General features: G+C 41.3%; 1 protein-coding gene across 1 annotated transcript in view; it reads left to right on the top strand.

Annotated features, from left to right (window-relative positions):
• Nucleotides 1-3,251: 3,251 nt before the first annotated feature.
• clcn7 (chloride channel 7) overlaps nucleotides 3,252-22,970 on the top strand; it is a 77,874-nt gene continuing 58,155 nt past the window's right edge. The window contains exon 1 of the mRNA XM_060840693.1: nucleotides 3,252-3,421. Coding sequence (XP_060696676.1) covers nucleotides 3,299-3,421 — 123 coding nt within the window. The 5' untranslated portion in view covers nucleotides 3,252-3,298. The remainder of the gene's footprint in view (nucleotides 3,422-22,970) is intronic.

The following is a 22,970-nucleotide window of genomic DNA, read 5'->3' as shown; positions in this document are numbered from 1 at the left end:
CCTTAGATAAAAGGACTAAAACTAATTAACTTCCTTACTCTGTCCCAGATATTTTTATCAGGTGCCTCAGTCTTTTTCCATCCAGTGAGCCAATACCCATCTCAATGGGCTCCACTTGAGAGATCCCTTGCTGGTGATTTTGGGGGTAGTGACATTGGAAGAAAAATGGCAGCTAGTGGCACCGACCCCTCCCCATTATCATGGTAGGCGAGGGATTAGGGGCTGGGGATGATAGCCTGGAGAAGGGTGATGGCTTGGTGGTGGGCGCTGGGGATGATGTGGAGTCAACCTCCAGCAGGATTATAGATTCCCTACTGCCCCTCCACTGAACTCCCCCTTATTTCCACCGTGGTTCCGAAATTCATTATTTTGGTTCTGTCCCAGCTGGTGAAGGGTGTAATGGGGTCTTTCCCTACCTGAGGCTGTGTTGGGACATTGGGAAAGACTGACGCCTGGGTCTTCTATTAGGAATAGATAAGAGAGTTGACAACGTGGCTGAAATCCAGAATCCAGGAGTTGGAGAAGGAGGTACTTGACCTGGAGTTACATCTCAGTCAGCCTGCGGGGGGTGTACTGGTCCTGAGGTAAGTATGTGAGATTGCAGATCTGGTTCATCGAGGACCTGGACTGCGGCTATCCCTTCTTCTACTCACTGGAAAAAAGGTTGGTGGGGCGGGGAGGGATGTACGCGGACCAGCCAGTTATACAGTGCTGTTCTCTCCAGATCAATCCAGCGAGGATAAGCGCAGAGTTCTAAGGGAGGATCTGCCATAGGTGAGCCAGCATGTTCGGTGCTCCCAGCACTTTAAAGGAGCTGACTGGTGCCCTCACCCTGGTCTTGAGGGGTAAGTCCCCAGGATTGGATGGGCTGACTGTGGAGTTCTTCAGGCATTCTGACATGTCCTGGGGAGTGACTGCACACTGAGGATTTATTGCCCCTGGAGAGCTCTCCCTTTCATGGTGCAGGGCAGTCATCATTCTGCTGCTAAAGAAGGGAAACCTTCATTTATGAAAAAAAACCTGATGTCTACTCTCCCTCCACAGCATAGATTACAAAACCTTTACGAGGATGTTGTCTTCCTACCGTGGACCCGTGCTGGACCACATGATTCACCCTGACTAGTTGTACATGGTTCCAAACCAGAGGATCCACAACAATATCCATCTGTTTCGAGACCTGATCCACGTTTCTCAGAGGATTGGTCTGTTGAGCATCTTCCTGTCCCTTGATCAGGAGAAGGCATTCGACAGGGTGAATCACAATTATCTACTCAGGAATCTGTAAGCATTCATGTTTGGGATGCAGTTCAGAACTGGCAGAGGAGTTGAATAAATACTTTGCATTAGTCTATTACAAGTCACTAATAGCATTTCCGTGAGTAAGGGAACTGCTCGGTCCACTTATATGAAACTCCTTAGAGGGAAGAACGTTATACAAGAAGCCAAGTTTCCATGCTGTACATCTCTATTACTCTATGACTTGTGAGGTTCCTACTTGCTGGCATTGGCTTCCTCTGTGCAGTATAACCCTCTGCCCCATACATTGCTGACCACTTCATTCTACATGAACACTTCTCATACAGAGGCCAGGGAAAGAATATAGATGTTTGACCAAATGGGCAATGGTGGCAGCGGGACCCATTGCCCTATAAGTGCCTGGTTCATCTTACTTCCATATGCTGCAGCAGGCTCTCTGCATAGAAACTGATTCATGGATGGATATGAAGTTAGGCACCATGGGGATGGAATTACAAATAAGAACCACACAGGGACGCAAACAAACCGATGTAGTGCACAATTAATTTTTTGTAGGTCTCTCTCTCTCTCTTCCCATGTCTAAATGTGATACATTTTATACAGTGTGATGTCGCCCATGTATCCTCAAAAGGTTTCCTTTTCTCTTCCTCCCACCACATCTTGGTGTAGTCCCAGGTTCTGCTGTTGAGGTGGAGAGAGGGGGAGACGAATGGACAAAAGTAAGAGAGAGCTAGATCATAAGCCCTTGATGGGAGGTGGGTACAGTACCAGAAATAGTATGAAGTAGCAAAGAGAAGAGTGAAATATTCGCCCTGATGGAGCACAGAAGACTATTGACCTTCTAATGGCATTGCCAGCAGACCAATCACATTGATGAGGGAAAGGATACATTGCCTCTGGCCACCCCATCCACCAAAATTTCCAGATCTCTTTCAGGGAAGCATGGTGCCATTTACCCCTTCTCAGATAACTTAAGAAAGACTGCCATTCAACAAGCATTGCGACTCCAGTGTTTTAGCATAAAGGAGGCACTTAAGGATGGCATGGTTACCAGAAATGCCTGTTTTTTTGGTGGATATCCAGTGTATTGTGAGTTCAGGGAATAGTTGGTACTAGAATAAGACCAGGATCACATGAGAGGGACGCCATACAGGCAGGTAGGTAGTTAATGATGCAAGGAGAAAGTGAGGACTGCAGATACTGGAGATCAGAGTCGAAAAGTCTGGCGTTGGAACAGCACAGCAGGTCAGGTAACATCGGAGGTGCAGGAGAATCGCCGTTTGGGGAAAAAGCTCTCCATCAAGAATTAGAGTGGGAAGGTGGTGGTGTGGAGTAGGTTTTGGTCAGATGCAGTGAGAGGTCCCACTAGTCCTCACAGGAGAAGAGACCCTCTGTGAAACCTGATGAAACTAACATTAAACCTGTTGGACGATAATCTGGTGTTGTGTGATTTTTTAACTCAGCTAAAAAAAAGTATGATTCAGCCCATAGTTTAGTGAGGAAGATGCTCCAGGTTGAAATTTGGTGAGAAATAAATTGAAAGGGCTATGCACAACAGAAAATAGGCCAATAACACCAGTTGTTGATGCACCAGCAGTCCCTTCTACTCATCAGCATTTTTCTTATCTGTTTCCAGTTAATGCTGAATTGTATTCCTTTAATTTTTCCTTCCCTGAGAAACAGTTTCAAAGTCTTTCTGAGTTCTGGATTATGTATCAACACCCGGAATATGAAGGGATTTAATTAGATATGTTGAAATTATTTAAAAAATACAAAAAAAATCTATCTTCCAGTAGTTTATGTTTTTAATCTGATGCAGTGGAGTTGCTCTCGAATGCATGAAGGGGAGGAATTCTGGATCAGTGGTGCTGGAAGAGCACAGCAGTTCAGGCAACATCCAAAGTGCAGCGAAATCAGGAATGTCAATGGAAGCGTTTCGAGTTGAAGAGTGAAATGCAACGGGCGGCGTGCACTGGTCCCGTGGTCTCGCCGTAGTGAGGTCACGGGACTGGTCTCTTGGCAACAACACGGGACTGGAAAGATGGCGAACGTGGCCAACAAAGTTTCCTGGTCCAGCAAAGATGATGAGGCTCGACCCGGAGAGAATACTCCGCTCTTGAACGGCTCCCCCAGCGCTTCCCAGAGCCCGGGACTGAGCCGCCAGGTAAGTCACCGCCAGGTGGCTGGCTCCTGGCCGCTGTCAGTGTTTGTACCCAACACACGGCGCCTGTTATCGCCAAGCGGCTGATGTTTATGGAAACCTCAGCGCTCGGTTGTTTTGACATTAGCAGTAAAAACGTGCAAGCAAAGATTTGGAGATTTCTTACCATTGTTGTCGATCAGTTTGTGTTTAATAAACAAGAAGTCAATTTCGATGATAGATTTGAAACGATGTTAGATTGAAATTGTTGCTACTGGATTAGTCGAACTTTTTTTTTAAACCAGAGATTTGGATGATGTTTCAAGCCAAGAAGATCATTTTAAAAAAAAGACAAGCTATTTAGCTCTTCTGATATTAAGTTATAAGTGATCACCTGTCATTTGAAAGGTGGAGTAGGTGCTGTCATCACTCCATTTTATGCAAAATTGTAATCTAATCTCTGGATTCTGCTATTCTTTGTTAATCTTGGCAACCTTTGAATTTAGCTGCTAATACATGATATGTTAACTATGAGTGTGACTTAGAGTCATAGAGATGTACAGCATGGAAACAGACCCTTTGGTCCAACCCGTCCATGCTGACCAGATATCCCAACCCAATCAAGTCCCACCTGCCAGCACCTGGCCCTATCCCTCCAAACCCTTCCTATTCATATACCCATCCAAATGTCTCTTAACTGTTGCAATTGTACCAGCTCTGGCAGCTCATACCACACTGTGTGTGGAAAAAGTTGCCTCTTAGGTCTCTCTTATATCTTTCCCCTCTCACCCTAAACCTAGGTCTTCTAGTTCTGGACTCCCCATAAGACATAGGAGTGGAAGTAAGGCCATTCGGCCCATCGAATCCACTCACATTCAATCATGGCTGATGGGTATTTCAGCTCCACTTACCCACATTCTCCCCGTAGCCCTTAATTCCTCGAGACATCAAGAATCTATCAATCTCTGCCTTGAAGACATTTAGCATCCCGGCCTCCACTGTATTCTGCGGCAATGAATTCCACAGGCCCACCACTCTCTGGCTGAAGAAATGTCTCCGCATTTCTGTTCTGAATTGACCCCCTCTTATTCTAAGGCTGTGTCCATGGGTCCTAGTCTCCTTGCCTAACGGAAACGATTTCTTAGCGTCCACCCTTTCCAAGCCATGTATTATCTTGTAAGATTCTGTTAAGTCTCTCCTTAATCTTTTAAACTCCAATGAATACAATCCCAGGATCCTCAGCCATTCCTCATATGTTAGACCAACCATTCCAGGGATCATCCATGTGAATCTCCACTGGACATGTTCCAGTGCCAGTATGTCCTGCCTGAGGTGTGGGGACCAAAACTGGACACAGTACTCCAAATGGGGCCTAACCAGAGCTTTATAAAGTCTCAGTAGCACAATGATGCTTTTATATTCCAACCCTCTTGAGATAAATGACAACATTGCATTCGCTTTCTTAATCACGGACTCAACCTACATGTTTACCTTTAGAGAATCCTCGACTAGCACTCCCAGATCTCTTTGTACTTTGGCTTTACAAATTTTCTCACCGTTTAGAAAGTAGTCTATGATTTTATTCTTTTTTCCAAAGTGCAAAACCTCGCATTTGCTCACGTTGAATTCCATCAGCCATTTCCTGGACCACTCTCCCAAACTGTCTAGATCCTTCTGCAGCCTCCCCACTTCCTCAGTACTACCTGCCTGTTCACCTAACTTCGTATCATCTGCAAACTTTGCTAGAATGCCCCCAGTCCCTTCATCCAGATCATTAATATATAATGCGAACAACTGTGGCCCCAACACTAAACCCTGCGGGACACCGCTTGTCACCGGCTGCCATTCTGAAAAAGAACCTTTTATCCCAACTCTCTGCCTTCTGTCAGACAGCCAATCCTCAATCCATCCCAGTACCTTACCTCGAACACCATGGGCCCTCACCTTGCTCAGCAGCCTCCCGTGTGGCACCTTATCAAAGGCCTTTTGGAAGTCTAGATAGGCCACATCCACTGGATTTCCCTAGTCTAACCTACTTGTCACCTCTTCAAAGAATTCCAACAGGTTTGTCAGGCATGACCTCCCCTTAATAAATCCATGTTGACTTGTTCTAATCAGACTCTGTCTTCTAAGAATTTAGAAACCTCATCCTTAATGATGGATTCTAGAATTTTACCAACAACCGAGGTTAGGCTAATTGGCCTATAATTTTCCATCTTTTGTCTTGATCCTTTCTTGAACAAGGGGGTTACAACAGTGATCTTCCAATCATCCGGGACTTTCCCTGACTCCAGTGACTCTTGAAAGATCTCAACCAATGCCTCCATTATTTCCTCAGCCACCTCTCTCAGAACTCTAGGATGTATCCCATCGGGGCCAGGAGATTTATCAATTTTAAGACCTTTTAGCTTTTCTATCACTATCTCTTTTGTAATGACAACCATACTCAACTCAGCCCCTGACTCCCTTTAATTGTTGGGATATTACTCATGTCTTCCACTGTGAAAACTGACGCAAAGTACTTGTTAAGTTCTCCTGCAATTTCCTTATCTCCCATCACTAGGGTTCCAACATCAGTTTGAAGTGGCCCAATGTCTACTTTTGCCTGTCGTTTGTTTCTTATGTATTGAAAGAAACTTTTACTATCATTTCTAATATTACTGGCTAGCCTACCTTCATATTTGATCCTCTCCTTTCTTATTACTCTCTTTGTTATCCTCTGTTTGTTTTTGTAGCCTTCCCAATCTTCTGATTTCCCAGTGCTCTTGGCCACTTTATAGGATCTCTCTTTTTCTTTAATACATTTCCTGACTTCCTTTGTCAGCCATGGCTGTCTAATTCCGCCCCGGATAATTCTTTTCTTGGGGATGAATGTCTGTACAGTGTCCTCAATTATACCCACAAATTCCTGCCATTTTGCTCTACTGTCTTCCCCGCTAGGCTCTGCTTCCAGTCTATTTTTGTCAGTTCCTCTCTCATGCCCTCATAGATACCTTTATTTAACTGTAACGCCATTACATCCGATTTTGCCTTCTCTATTTCAAACTGCAGACTGTACTCTACCATATTATGATCGCTGCTTCCTAAGGGTTCCCTTACTTTAAGATCTTTTATAAAGTCTGGTTCATTGCAAAGCACTAGGTCCAGAATAGCCTGCTCCCTTGTGGGCTCCATGACAAGCTGTTCCAAAAAGCCATCCTGTAAGCCTTCCATGAATTCTCTTTCTTTGGATCCACTGGCAACATTACTTACCCAGTCCACCTGCATATTGATGTCTCCCATGATCACTGTGACCTTGCCTTTCTGACATACCTTCTCTATTTCCCGGTACATGTTGCGTCCCTGGTCCTGACCACCGTTAGGAGGTCTGTACACAACTCCAATTATGGTTTTTTTGCCCTTGTGGTTCCTCAATTCCACCCACACAGACTCCACATCATCTGACACTGTCATTCAGTGCCATAGATTTAATTTTGTTCTTAACTAACAAGACGACCCCACCCCCTCTGCCGACCTCCCTGTCTTTTCGATAAGTTGAAAATCCTTGGAGGTTTAACTGCCAGTCCTGACCCCCCTGTAACCAAGTCTCTATGATGCCTACCACATCATAATCATTCACTATGATCTGTGCCATTAGTTCATCTGCTTTGTTACGAATGCTACGAGCATTCGGTAAAGTGCCTTAATGCTAACTTTATCCCTGACCCCAGGGAAAAGACTTTGTCTATTTATCCTTCCCCATGCCCCTCATAATTTTGTAAATCTCTATAAGGTCACCCCTCAGCCTCTGATGCTCCAGGGAAAACTATCCTATCTAACTGCAACTCCACTTTGAAGGAGCTATGAACCTGCACTCCAAGGTCTCTTTGTTCAGCAACACTCACCTAGGTGGTTCTTAAGATGTTATTTCCCTTCAGATTTCAACTTTGAAATGATCTGGAAAATTTTGGTTGTCTCGCTCTTTCATGTGAGTGTAGGTTCATAGCTCCTTGAAAGTGGATCATAGGTAGACGAGATAGTGAAGAAGGTGTTTGGTATGCTTTCCTTTATTGGTCAGAGTATTGAGTACTGGAGTTGGAGGTTATATTGTGGCTGTACAGGACATTGGTTAGGCCACTGTTGGAATATTGTGTGCAATTCTGGTCTCCTTCCAATCGGAAAGATGTTGTGAAACTTGACAGGGTTTAGAAAAGATTTACAAGGATGTTGCCAGGGTTGGAGAATTTGAGCTATTGGGAGAGGTTGAATAGGCTGGGGCTGTTTGCGGCTGAGGGGTGACCTTTTTATAGAGGTTTATAAAATTATGAGGGACATGGATAGGATAAATGGGGTGGGGGAGTTCAGAACTAGAGGGCATAGGTTTGGGGTGAGGGGGGGGAAGATATAAAAGAGACCTAAGGGGCAATGTTTTCACACAGAGAATGGTATGTCTATGGAATAAGCTGCCAGAGGAAGTGGTGGAGGCTAGTACAATTGCAGCATTTAAAGGCATCTGGATGGGTATGGGTCAGGTGCTGGCAGGTGGGACTAGATTGGATTGAGATATCTGATCAGCATGGACAAGTTGGACCGAAGGGTCTGTATCCGTGCTGTACATCTGTGACACTGTCATACATCATTGTGTGGTATGTTGTGGAAATTATGATGTTGGAAGCCTCAATCCACAAGACTTGATCAGAGCAGTAACCTGCCCTTTTTTAATTCATTCATAAACGGGATAAGGATGTCACTGGCCAGGCCTGTATTTATTGTCCATCCCTAATTTGAGTCAACCCCATTGATGTGGTTGAATCACATGTAGGCTAGCACAGATAAGGAACACTGATTTCCTTCCCTAAAGGACATAAGTGAAGCAGATGGGTTTTCCTGACAATTGGCAATGATTTCATAGTCATTATTAGAGGCTTAATTCCAGGTTATTAGATCCAACTTCCACCCCAGGACATGACCTACCTTTCCGGATTAATAGTTTATTGATAGTACTACTAGGTTTGTAGCTCAGGTTGAGGTTTAGGGTGTAGGTTTGCTCGCTGAGCTGTAGGTTTGATATCCAGACGTTTCATTACCTGGCTAGGTAACATCATCAGTGGCGACCTTCAAGTGAAGCGCAGCTGTTGTCTCCTGCTTTTTATTTATATCTTTCTCCTGGATGGGGCTCCTGGGGTTTGTCATTTCCTGTTCGTTTTCTGAGGGGTTGATAGATGGCATCTAGATCTATGTGTTTGTTTATGGCATTGTGGTTGGAGTGCCATGTCTCTAGGAATTCTCTGGCATGTTTTTGCTTAGCCTGTCCCAGGATAGATGTGTTGTCCCAGTCGAAATGGTGTTTTTTTTCATCCGTGTGTAGGGCTACAAGGGAGAAAGGGTTGTCTTTTTGTGGCTAACTGGTGTTCGTGTATCCTGGTGGCTAACTTTCTTCCTGTTTGTCCTATGTAGTGTTTGTGGCAGTCCTTGCATGGAATTTTGTAGATGACGTTGGTTTTGTCCATGGGTTGTACTGGGTCTTTTAAGTTTGTTAGTTTTTGTTTGAGAGTGTTGGTGGGTTTGTGTACTACGAGGGTTCCGAGGGGTCTCAGTAGTCTGGCTGTCATTTCTGAAACTTCTTTGATGTATGGTAAGGCGGTGAGGGTTTCTGGCTGTGTTTGATCTGCTTGTCGTGGTTTGTTCTTGAGGAATCTGCGCACCGTATGTTTTTGAGTATCCGTTCTTCTTGAATACGTTGGATAGGTGGTTCTCCTCTGTTTTCCGAAGTTCGTCTGTGCTGCAGTGTGTGGTGGCTCATTGGAATAGTGTTCTGATACAGCTTTGTTTGTGTGTGTTGGGGTGTTTGATGGTATAGTTAAGTATTTGGTCAGTGTTTGTTGGTTTTCTGTATACACAGGTTTGTAGTTCTCCGTTGTCCTTTCTTTCGACTGTGACATCCAGGAATGGGAGTTTGTTGTCGGTTTCTTCCTCCTTAGCGAACTTTATGCCTGTGAGGGTGTTGTTGATGATGTTAAATGCCTCTTCTATCTTGTTCCGATGGGACCAACACCCCACGATTCTACAGACTATCAAAAATCCATAAACCAGGAGCCCCCCTCAGACCTATAGTCTCACTACCCAGAACACCAACTTACAGACTGGCCAAAGAACTACACGCAAGACTGAAATACCTAGTAGAAGAGTCACAGCACTCCATCCACTCCACCCAGGAATTCCTAAAAATCAAAAACACCAAAATAGAGGAAGACGAAACAATGATCTCATTCGACGTGACAGCACTGTTCACCTCCATCAACATTGACCTGGCACTTACCACACTTTTAGAAGACACCATCATACAACCACTATCAAACATATTACCAATGAAAACATCATGAAGCTTGTGGACCTGTGCCTCACCACCCACTTCACTTTCAACAACATAGTCTACAAACAAACCAACGGCGCACCCATGGGATCTCCGCTATCAGGATTCATAGCAGAAGCAGTAATGCAAAGACTAGAATAAACAGCCATACCAACCATCAATACCAAAAATCTGGGTCCGTTACGTAGGTGACACCTTTGTCATCACAAAACGAAACAAGATAGAAGAAACATTTTACATCATCAACAACACCCTCACAGGCATAAAGTTCACCAAGGAGGAAGAAATCGACAAGAAACTCGCATTCCTGGACGTTACAGTCGAAAGAAAGGACAACAGAGAACTACAAACCTGTGTATACAGAAAACTGACAAACACTGACCAAATACTTAACTATACCATCAAACACCCCAACACACACAAACAAAGCTGTATCAGAACACTATTCCAATGAGCCACCACACACTGCAGCACAGACGAACTTCGGAAAACAGAGGAGAACCACCTATACAACATATTCAAGAAGAACGGATACACAAAACATACAGTGCGCAGATTCCTCAAGAACAAACCACGACAAGCAGATCAAACACAGCCAGAAACCCTAACCACCTTACCATACATCAAAGAAGTTTCAGAAATGACAGCCAGACTACTAAGACCCATCGGAATCCTAGTAGCACACAAACCCACCAACACTCTCAAACAAAAACTAACAAACTGAAAAGACCCAGTACAACCCATGGACAAAACCAACGTCACCTACAAGATTCCATGCAAGGACTGCCACAAACACTATGTAGGACAAACAGGAAGAAAGTTAACCACCAGGATACACGAAAGCCAGCTTGCCACAAAAAGTCACGACCCTTTCTCCCTTGTAGCCCTACACACGGATGAAAAAAAACACCATTTTGACTGGGACAACACATCTATCCTGGGACAGGCTAAGCAAAGACATGCCAGAGAATTCCTAGAGGCCTGGCACTCCAACCACAACGCCATAAACAAACACATAGATCTAGGTGCCATCTATCAACCCCTCAGGAAATGACATCACCACAAACCCCAGGAACCCCATCCAGGAGAAAGATATAAATAGAAAGCAGGAGACAACAGCTTCGCTTCACTTGGAGGTCACCACTGATGATGTTACCTGGCCAGATAATGAAACATCTGGATTTCAAACCTACAGCTCAGCGAGCAAACCTACACCCTAAGTACTACTAGGCCATTGCCTTCTCTCTCTCTCTCTCTCTCTCTCTCTCTCGAGCAAAGCATTTTTATATCCTTGTATTTAACTTGTTTTAAAAGACATTATCCATACATACTAAATGCAAAATCCTTCAAATTGTCAGAGTACTTGGAAGAATTGAATTAATTGCAAGATAAAAGAATAAAGAGCTGTACATTGCGTTATCTTTGGGCAGGCAGCTTTGGGTGGTGTGTGGTTATGAGACTGCTTCAGAACTGTACAGCTGAAATCGTTTCTCTTCATTGAAGAAAGTATTTGGGCTAATTAGTGGTTTCGTGGACAGTGAAGAAGGTTATCAAGAGTACAATGGGATCTTCATCAACTGGGCCAGTGGGCCGATGATGGCAGATGGAGTTTAATGTGGATAAATGTGAGATGTTTCATTTTGCTAAGACAAACCAGGGCAGGACCAGCACAGTTAATGATAGTCTTCTGGGGCTGTTGTTGATCAGGTAGGTCTAGGGGTGCAGGTACATGGTTCCTTGAAAGTGGCATCACAGGTAGACAGGGTGGTGAAAAGACATTTGACATGCTTGCCTTCATTGGTCAGAATGTTGAGTACAGGAGTTGGCACATCATCTTAAAGCTATACAAGTCATTAGTAAAGCCACATTTGGGGTCCTGTGTACAATTCTGGTCACTCTGCTATAGGAAGGATGTTATTAAACTGGGGGAAAGGTCGCAAAAAATGCTTACAGGGATGTTACTGAGTTTGGAAGGTTTGAGTTATGAGGAGAGGCTGGATAGGGTGGGATTATTTTCCTTCAATCATAGGTGGGTGAAAGGTGACCTAATAGGGGTTTATAAAATAGTGAGGGGCATAAAATAGGTGAATACCAAAGGTATTTTACCCAGGGTAGGGGTACATGTATGGACCAAGCTGCCAGAGGACGTGATAGAGGAAACTATAATTAAAACATTTAAAAGACATTTGGACAAGTACATGGAAGGAAAGGTTTAGAGGGATATGGGCCAATAGCAGGCAAGTTCCAGTTAGGAAACCTGGTCGACGTGGAAGAATTGGGCTATGGGCCTGTTTCTGTGTTCCATGACACTTCTTTTTTTTTAAAAAAAGGCATTGTGTATACTTCATGGCAGCCCTTTCAAATTGCTAAATAACTCTGCGTAACATTAATAGCAATATCAAATGAATCATTCTTTTGAATATAGTGCATTGTGATCAATCACAACTTTGAATTCATGCCTCGATGTCAACATGGTCAGTTTAATGACAGTGTGGAATGTAGCTGACCTTGGCATAATAGGAGTAGGAGCATGTTTTAAAATCCACTCTCTGTTCCTCGTTCAGTGACTTCGATGGCTACTTAGACACATCTTTTGCTTGCGTGAAGATCAGATTGCACTAAACGTAAGGCTGATGTTGGAAAGATAACACTAAGTTGCCAGTATATGAGAGTAATACTTAGATTAACTGCTGTTTCTCATACTAGTAAAGAACCAGGATAATGGGTCGCTAATGATGAATTTAGAGGTAATGTTAGCAATGAGTGCTCAATGCCGTGTTGCATTGTACCACATTTTGTAAGTTGGATATTTCATTCAGTTATGAAATAAATGCTGCCATGAAATCTATGAATAAAGGATCATTATTCTCTTGAAAACATAGTTGAGCCTCTGAACAGCCTTTGCTCAATTGTGCATGAAACCTATTGATCATAGAACAAGACTTGGATGTTCTTTCCAGGCTGTTGTGGGATTACATAGGGTGTCACTTAATGTGAACATTGACCAGTACAAAATAGCATTCCTGTAGAGATCTTGCTGGCTACCTGCTCTGTTTGTTCTGCTTAAACTGGAGAGAGAAAGTGCAACAGCAACAAAAAGATGCAATGTATTGTAAATATGTGAAGGACAAAAGTCTGAAATAAGGGTTAGATATCTCTCACATTTATTTTTGTCAAGGTTTTGAGTCCGAGTTTTCTTGGTAACCTACTGCATATTATAGTTGACGACAGGCTTCTGGAATGAAAACCGTTTCAATGTGATATTTGGTGAAGTAATTAATATTGAATGATTGTCAAATGAATAGAGGATGGCAGTGGAAGTTGATGCAAAGACATCAGATCCACATGTTTAATAAAAACATGATAAACAGAGAACAGATAAAATCTTGAATAAAAACAATAACTGCACTTTACACAAAAATGCAAGACATCAATGGGGCCAATGAAAGAAGAAAATGTGAGTTATTGCTAGGCACCCACAAGTCTGCCTGTGTTCTGAAAGATTGTTAATCTGAATATGAACTGACCTTCCCTCTTGCAAATGCTAATTCTTGCAAGTGCCTTATACTAAGGAAAATAAAAGGTTAGTTAAGACTTGGGGCTATTATACTCTGTACTAAAAGCAAAGGGTGGTGTTATGTTAGTGAACAGATGAGGTATTACTTTTGAGATTTGTGTTGAGCTGTACTGGAAAGCATAGGAAACCCAACATTGTGATGTAAAAAGCTCCACTGGCAGGTCAACTGAAATCTATTTCTTCTTAACTTTGTTCTGCTAATCTTGTTTGTTGAGCTTGCAATTTTTTAACCTGGGTTGTCGGTACCATCAAGGTCAAGTGGGTATGGTTCTGCTATTTTATAATGAGAGAGCCTGAGTGAGAAAGAATGAGTGATATCTTTGCAGTATTTGTTTCAGAATTTAAATTCGGATTATAACTAATTTGGTTTGAATAGATCAGTTTTTAGATGTTAAATTGCATACTACATCATTAAAGTAAACAGGAATACAAATACTTCAAGCACAATGTTGTTGACACTTAGTATTGAACCAGTAAAAATGATTTAAAAAAAGTGAAGATATTAAATTCACCATGAGAAGAGGTTTTCCTGTTCTACTGAAGTAATACTGAAATATTTCTTAAATAAAAATAACAGAACTTTACACAAAAATGCAAGTCAACCATGGGCTAATGAAGGATGTAAAAAAAGAGCTTCAATTGCTTTAATTAACATGAAAAGCTGTTTATAAACTTGGAGAATTAACTCTGGTAGAGTGGAAAGGAAGAATATAAATATTGGAACACCATACCATGGATATTGCCAAATGGCTCCGGTGTTCGTAGGAAGAAAATAGTTTCATTTAACAACATAATTTAGACTTGTTGACTAGCCTGTAAATGTTCATTCCTATTAACACTCTAACTCAGATTATGACCTCAGTATTTCACACAAGCATCAGTATTTACTATGGAAAAGGACATGGAAGATATAGAATGTAGGGAAATAGATGGTAACATCTTGAAAAATGTCCATATTACAGTGGAAGAAGTGCTGGATGTCTTGAAATGCATAAAAGTGGATAAATCCCCAGGACCTGATCAGGTGTACCCTAGAACTCTGTGGGAAGCTAGGGCCTCTTACTGAGATATTTGTATCATCAATAGTCACAGGTGAAGTGCCGGAAGACTGGAGGTTGGCAAACGTGGTGCCACTGTTTAAGAAGGGCGGTAAAGACAAGCCAGGGAACTATAGAGCAGTGAGCCTGATGGTGGTGGGCAAGTTGTTGGAAGGAGTCCTGACGGACAGAATGCACACGTATTTGTGAAGTCAAGGACTTATTGGGGATAGTCAACATGGCTTTATGCGTGGGAAATTATGTCTCACAAACTTGATTGAGTTTTGTTTTGAAAAAGCAACAAAGAAGATTGAGGGCAGAGCAGTAGATGTGATCTATATGGACTTCATTCAGGCGTTCAACAAGGCTCACCATGGGAGACTGGTTAGCAAGCTTAGATCTCACTGAATACAGGGAGAACTTGCCATTTGAGTACAGAAGTGGCTCAAAGGTAGAAGATAGTGGTGGTGGTGGAGGATTGTTTTTCAGACTGAAGGCCCGTGACCAGTGGAGTGCCAGAAGGTTCGGTACTCTGTCCACTACTTTTCATAATTTATAGAAATAATTTGGATGTGAGCGTAAGCGGTATAGTTAGTAAGTTTGCAGGTGACACCAAAATTGGAGGTGTAATGGACAGCGAAAAAGGTTACCTCAGATTACAATGGGATCTGGACCAGATGGGCCAATGGGCTGAGGGTGTAGATGGAGTTTAATTTAGATAAATGTGAGGTGCTGCATTTTGGAAAAGCAAATCTTAGCAGGACTTATACAGTTAGTGGTAAGGTCCTAGGGAGTGTTGCTGAATAGAAAGACCTTGGAGTGCAGGTTCCTAGCTCCTTGAAAGTAGAGTTGCAGGTAGATAGGATAGTGAAGAAGGCATTTGTTATGCTTTCCTTTATTGGTCAGAGTATTGAGTACAGGAGTTGGGATGTCATGTTGCGGCTATACAGGACATTGGTTAGGCCACTGTTGGAGAATTGCGTGCAATTCTGGCCTTCCTATTGGAAGGATGTTGTGAAACTTGAAAGGGTTCAGAAAAGATTTACAAGGATGTTGCCAGGGTTGGAGGATTTGAACTAAAGGGAGAGGTTGAACAGGCTGGGGCTGTTTTCCTTGGAGCGTTGGAGGCTGAGGGGTGACCTTAGAGAGGTTTACAAAATTATGAGCAGCATGGGTAGGATGAATAGACAAAGTCTTTTCCCCGGGGTCGGGGAGTCCAGAACTAGAGGACATAGGTTTAGGGTGAGAGGGGAAAGATATAAAAGAGACCTAAGGGGCAACTTTTTCACGCAGAGGGTGGTACGTGTACGGAATGTGCTGCCTGAGGAAGTGGTGGAGGCTGGTACAATTATGACATTTCAAAGGCATCTGGATGGGTATATGAATAGGAAGGGTTTGGAGGGATATGGGCCGGGTGTTGGCTGGTGGGACTAGATTGGGTTGGGATATCTGGTCGGCATGGACGAGTTGGACCGAAGGGTCTGTTTCCGTTTAATATACCTCTGACTTTGACTCTAAGTGAAGTCCAACATGGAAAGTTCCAAGTTAAAATTGGCCATTCATTGCTCTGATAAAGGCTGCCCTCGTTAGAAGCAACAATTAACAAAATCACTTTGTCAAGTGTTAGTTTCTCTTTTTTTTCGCTCATCACTGTTACAAACTCCAGAAATAGTTAATAAAGATAGAAAAAGCATGAAATATTCAGCACAGCAGGCACTGTCTGTGAAGTTGATGTTTCGGGGTTCTGATGAAAGGACCTTGACATGAAATGTTAACTCTGTTTCTATCCATAGTGTTATGCTATTGAAGTAAATCATCAACAAGTGAACAGATTGACCAAATAGAAGTCCAAGTGAAGAAGTTGCCAAAAAAAATTACTTTTAATTTTTACTCCAATCTGGATCAATACAAAATAAACATGAATTTGCAGGCAATAAACGGATGAAAAAGTTTCACTTTAAATAGTCATCACAACAAAAATTCATCTTAACTAACTACATGTATTACATTACTCCTTGCAGTCATATGGCATTACATAGCTCCATAATTCCACAAAATGCTGTTCATTGTTCGTGCAGAATAGTTTGGGAGCCCTATCTGACAGCTACAAGTTTCACAGTTATTTTTGTGAATTGTGATGGTTATTGTGAATAGATCACACTTAGGGATATTCTCACTCTCTTGGATCATGATAATCCTAATGGTGTAGCTTTCCTGAGTTCCTTTTTTAACAGTCCAACCAACAATATCATGGTTATTGTTTGGCCACTCTGGAAAAACCCTCAGCTATTTTGTGCCTCCAATTATTCCTGCAATCTTCCTGGTTTTAGACCTTTTAAACCCCTCTATCTCCAAAATGTTACTTGCATGTGTGGCCTGATCATCATCTGCCTCAGCTTTCATTTCAGTCTGCTAGCTACACAGCTTTTGTGTGTTAACTCTCTGGTACTGCCTCTCGGTCAAGGGTAGCCAGGTCACATGGACTGGTGTTTCTTATTGTTCAAGAACGTTTACAACTGATTATTTTAGAACGGATGCACATTATGTCCTATTTGAATATTTTGAGATTCCAGACATGTTTTGAAGACTTTTTAAAATTTTCCTTGCTGTCCTGTTTCTGCATTAAAGCATATAAAATTAAGACTTGTTGAAGACTAACCGATTCTTCAGTGGTCTGGGTCATAACTACTGCTAAAGAACTGATCTGGTCCTGAAGGAAATAGTGGAATATTGTTAAACTACTTATTTCACACAATTTTTTTAATGATATTAAATGAATAATCTTTAAATGGATTGGCTCCTTGCTCAGCTTGGTGCTGGAAACCTCCGCTTAGGAACACTGCAATCAGTTGTACATAGAGATAAGGTTCTTACCACAGATATCTAGATTCTGTCAGTGACACCTTTTATTTAAGGTCAGTGTCATCCGACTTCACCATTGACTGCAAACTCTGGGCCAAAATATCAATGAAGTGTGATGAGGAGGATGAATACCACTTTTGGGTCAGATGTTTGTCACATTAATTCTATCCAGTGAGTTATCTTGATTTGGATCAATTAGTGTACTCTGGGTAATTAATTCCCATAATCTGATGTTTATGACCTTGGACAAGTGGTAATCACCTCATATATAACAATTGTACTCTAAGCCTGCTAAACATGTTCTGACAATACTGGAGTTCTTATATCTGTTATTTGTTTACCACTGTCCAGAGAACATCTTTGAATTGTAATTATGATGTTTTAGTGGTCTGAGTATTGTATGTTTGTAAATTTAGAGTATTGTCTCCTCTGATCAATAAGCCTATTCTCTTTCCATACTGGTGGCTTTCTTGGTTCCTGAGGACCAGATTATAAAAACAGGTGAATTCCTGTTTGGTAAAAATAGTACAATCACAGTTAAAAAATTATGCCAGATGTTCCCAAGATGTCTTGCCCTATTATTCTTAAAAAATCATATGGTGCCATTTACTTTAACACCTACTGATAGATACTTTTACAGCTAATTTGACTCTACAGTCTTTTACTTTTAATCTTTTATATCCCGTGGTGACCAATTGTTATTGACAAGCAGAATTAAATATCACTAGCGGATCAGAAGTGAGTATGCAATTTTTAGAGGGTGTGGGTAGAAACCTAGACCATTCCTCTAGTTGTTCAAATTGACACCAGTTGCCCTAACTAGGCAATTTTGTGAATATTTTTACTTCGTAGAATATCACTTCAGCTTCACAAAGGGTTGTGTGCATTATGAAGAATGTGTAATTTTGATTACTTATTGAGATCTGATTTTCACAGACTGAAATCAAAAGTTAGAAAAATATGAAGACATTTGTAAGAACTAGAAACAGTACTTGTGCCCTTTTTGAGATGTTTATTAACATGGGGAAATGAAACCAGTTGCAAGGCGCCAAGTCAATGTTAGGTCTGTTTATATGTTCACTACTTGGCATTTTCGTTGTAAACTTTTCCTGTTCAATTTCAGCATTATAGCATTTTTGTCGTCTTTTGACGTCTTATTGACTTTTTGTTTCTTCACCAAGAATTTTCTGCCTTCTAAGATGGTTGTAGGTTTATTAACCAAAATATTAGCATTCCAGTAGAGTTGTAGGGGCATTAATTCTTGCTTTTCCTCCAATCCTACTGGAATGCTAATGTTTTGGTTCTGATGAAGAATTACTCAAACATCATGTTCTAGCTTTAAATGCCTGGGAAGGGAATATTCTTAAGATATAAACGTCATTTTGATACAATCGAGCATAGATTTGAAGAGCAAATGACAGTCAATTCTAGTCCTCAGTTGAGTGCCTGAAGGGATGCATATGAGTTTTGTTTAACCTGTGTTTGTCTTTTAAAAAGGTGTTGAGCAATTTGACTATTTCTCATATCAAACAGTTTTTAAAATCTTAAGAGTGATTAGTCTGTTAAAGTTATAATTGGCTACAGTTGGTGGATATTTCAAAATTTAACTGTTTTTGAGGAAGCAGATATTTCTGTCCATTTACAGTTAAGCCACTGCTATTGAGGTCGCATGTCTTGAGGAATTTAGAGGAAGTGTGCAAACCTATGGCCAGAATATTGTTGAAGAACAAAATGGGACAAACTAAATGTGTATAACTCTCTCTCTGCTGTAGTCGAGGTCAAACTATTGGCAATTAATTTTCATTTGCAGTTGAGAAGCTTCTCTTATTTCACAAGTACATTTCTGAAGTTGTAGATTAACTTACTGATAACTTTTCTCCATTTCAATTTGGAGTTAAAACTTTAAAGTTTTCTTTGAGAATAGAGATCGTCGGCAAACACTTATCAATGAATACGATTGACCGCCCAGAGATATTTTTTGTCATAAAGGGTTTCTCTCTTAGTAAACGTTCTGTTTAAGGGATATACTTAAAGTAAAAAGGAAAAGGACTTTACTGTAACATCCTCTTTTGCTTTAAATGCCTGGGCAGGGAATATTCTTAAGATATAAACGTCATTTTGATACAATTGAGCATAGATTTGAAGAGCAAATGACAGTCAATTCTAGTCCTCAGTTGAGTGCCTGAAGGGATGCATATGAGTTTTGTTTCAAGCATGAATTGTAAAGAAAGTTCCTGATTGTGGTAAAAGTTAACTTCAACTGGCTGTGCAGTCGGTGAACTACATTTGATGTTTAAAGCTGTGGACAAGGAATGGTTAGTTTTAAAAAAAAAGGGCTGGTTCCAAATCTTTATCTAAAGGGTTGAGTTGAACATATAGGTTTATAGATATTTGTTCAGAAAAGGTATTACAGGATGTAAAACAGGTGGGCCTTGAACCCCAGCCTCTTTGCTTAAAGGTAAGACCACAGTGTTTGGACCCACAGAGTAGTTGTATAAACAAACTTCCCCATGTTAAGCATATAACCAAGATAAATGAGCAGTTGTATTGGATTTCTAGGATTCGTCCTGCACATTGGAATAAATTGAGTCCTCGTAGTAATTGGAAGAACTTTTTTTAGTTTTCTCAAATTCTTTTCAATTTTTGCTTTTGATTATTTTTGTTATTTTTGATGGACAATTCTAAGCAAATAAACTGTGGGAGGCTGTGACATGTTGATCATTTTACTAGCCTAGTAATCCAGAGCTCCAGATTAATGTTTTGTGGACATGGGTTCAAATATCACCACGGTAGATGGTTAAATTTGAATTCAATAAAAATCTACAACTTAAAAAAAAAGTTGTTCTTATGATGACCATGTAGTGACTAACCCCTTTTTTTAAGGAAAGGTAACTGCCATCTTACATGCCCTACATGTGACTGTGAGTCCACAGCCATGTGATTGACTCATAAAGTCATACTGCTGACCCAGCTAGTGACACCATGTCCCTTGAATGAGCCAGGAAAAAGTTTTATCTAAGCATTTTGAAAATGGTAGCCTGAATTTCTTGGTGCCACAAATAGTTGCAATAGTATCTTGTATTCAAAGTTTATGAGAAGATTTGTAGCTCGGGTGCTCGTTGTGTGGTTCTGTTCGCCGAGCTGGGAATTTGTGTTGCAGACGTTTCGTCCCCTGTCTAGGTGACATCCTCAGTGCTTGGGAGCCTCCTGTGAAGCGCTTCTGTGATCTTTCCTCCGGCATTTGTAGTGGTTTGAATCTGCCGCTTCCGGTTGTCAGTTCCACCTGTCCGTTGCAGTGGTCGGTATATTGGGTCCAGGTCGATGTGCTTATTGATTGAATCTGTGGATTTAATGCCATGCCTCTAGGAATTCCCTGGCTGTTCTCTGTTTGACTTGTCCTATAATAGCAGTGTTGTCCCAGTCGAATTCACATGCAGATGACAAGCAACATGAATTCGACTGGGACAACACTGCTATTATAGGACAAGTCAAACAGAGAACAGCCAGGGAATTCTTAGAGGCATGGCATTAAATCCACAGATTCAATCAATAAGCACATCGACCTGGACCCAATATACCGACCCCTGCAACGGACAGCTGGAACTGACAACCGGAAGCGGCAGATTCAAACCACTACAAATGCCGGAGGAAAGATCACAGAAGCGCTTCACAGGAGGCTCCCAAGCACCGAGGATGTCACCTAGACAGGGGACGAAACGTCTGCAACACAAATTCCCAGCTCGGTGAACAGAACCACAACAGTATCTTGTATGTTTAACTCTATCATACTTGCAAAGCTGTACTGTTAGGTAAGTAGTTAGACTCTTATTCTCTTCCCACTTGCATCCTTTGTAACTCATTCTTATTCATTCCTGTTTTCTAATCAACTTGTTCAGAGATACAGTGTCACACCTCTGGAACAGGACAGGGCTTGAATCTGGGTCTCCTGGTCCAGTGGTAGCAATAGTAACACTGTGCCATAAGAGCCCTCCTGCGTCACTCATGATTTTGATGATAGTAAATTCATACGGAGCATATTGATGACTTTCAGTATAAATAGAGTTGAGTTTAACAGTGATGTTTTCTGCATCTGAGTATTTTGCTGACATTTTGAGTTTTGCAAATAATGCATTGTTGTGTGCCATAGAGCACCTGTAAGTGGAGAAGAAGGAATACCCCACTGAATATGGTGAAAGGTTTAAGTAAGTGTGTGTGTGTGTGTGTATGTATATATATGTGCTATGGACAAAATCTTAATTCTTTCAGGAAGGAAAGCAAACTTAATGTTGTTACCAAAGATGAATTGGTCTAATATAGTATAAGCTTTTGATTAGAATTCATAATTTGAAATCTGATTGGCGAATCTTTAGAGATCAATGAGATGGAAATGAGCATGTGCCATTCAACTCCTTGATCCTATTCCTCCATTCAGTTAAATCATGGCTAATTTGTGTCTCAATTCTTGCTTCATGTCAGTTAGTCCTCTATTGTCTTTGTATGTATCCCGTCAAATTTAATGAACGGTATCTTTAAAGTTTTCTGCATGGCTATTTCTGCATGGTACCTTTTTAAAGGGGATAACTTGTGAATGGTCTCAATGGTATTTTGATGACTGCAGGATTGACTCCACACACATTTAGGTTATGGGAGCATTGGTCAATCTTTTAATATCTTCAACTAATTATAAATGTATCAGTCTCAATCTTGAAAATTTCCAAAGTCCCAGCATTGGCAACCCAAGGGAATATATTCCAGATTTTCATCACCACCAGTTTTGCAACTGACCCTTTTTATTCAGGATGTGTGGCTCTCTTTCACACCCCTCCCCCTCCAAAACCACCACCATCACCACCACCACCTCTAATCAGAGCCTCTTTGGATCAACCCTGTCAAATTCCATAACATTTTAAAGACCACATATAGATCACTTATAAACATTCTAAATGCAAGGGAGTGCAGATTAAGTTTATGCAATCTGTTCTTACCTAGATTTAAAATTATTAAATTGAATCATTCATGGCAGTCTGCATTGTATCCCCGTAGAGCTAGTGTCATCTTTCCTGAGGTTCAATGCCCTAAACTGATTCTATCGCGTTACATAAAGCAAAATGTTGCAGATGCTGGAAATCTGAAATAAAAACAAAGTCCTGGAGTGAAACACGTTGATGACCAGATGTAGTTGAACCAATTTTTAAGTAGAAATATTACTTAATTTCTACAGTTTTTGAATTCCAATTCCCTTGAAATAAAGGCGAGCATTTCATTAACTTTTTTGATGCCTCCTTCATATGCGCATTAGGTTAGTGAGTTGTTCACATGAACTCTAAACAATCCCATTGGTTTTCCACAGTTCTAGTCTATCATCCATTAAAAAAATTCAGATTTCGTGGATACAAGTAACCCTGCACTTCCAGATATTAATTGTTGGCTGCTGTACTTCACACCCATTTGCTCAATCCCCTGGATTGTGCAGTTGGAGTAATGATGAGGCTTTCAGCACTACCATTATTACGGATTACATCTGACAGTAACGTTTGACCCTGTGTGCAATTTTAAGCATGGATTTTAAGCATTTCATGTTGGGATTTCCCTTGCTCCTCTACCAGCTTTACTATAGAATACCTTGTCAAGAGATTTGACATTCAAACATATGAAAGGGTGTGATGCATAGCCACTAGTTAAGATGCAGGCATACTAGCCAATGTTTGGACTTTCCCATTCGGGTGTAAAGGCATTCTTAATGGG

Source organism: Hemiscyllium ocellatum, chromosome 20 (assembly GCF_020745735.1).
Source record: "Hemiscyllium ocellatum isolate sHemOce1 chromosome 20, sHemOce1.pat.X.cur, whole genome shotgun sequence".
NCBI lineage: Eukaryota > Metazoa > Chordata > Chondrichthyes > Orectolobiformes > Hemiscylliidae > Hemiscyllium > Hemiscyllium ocellatum.
The sequence above is the reverse complement of the archived record's forward strand: the minus strand, read 5'-3'. Positions and strand labels throughout refer to the sequence as shown.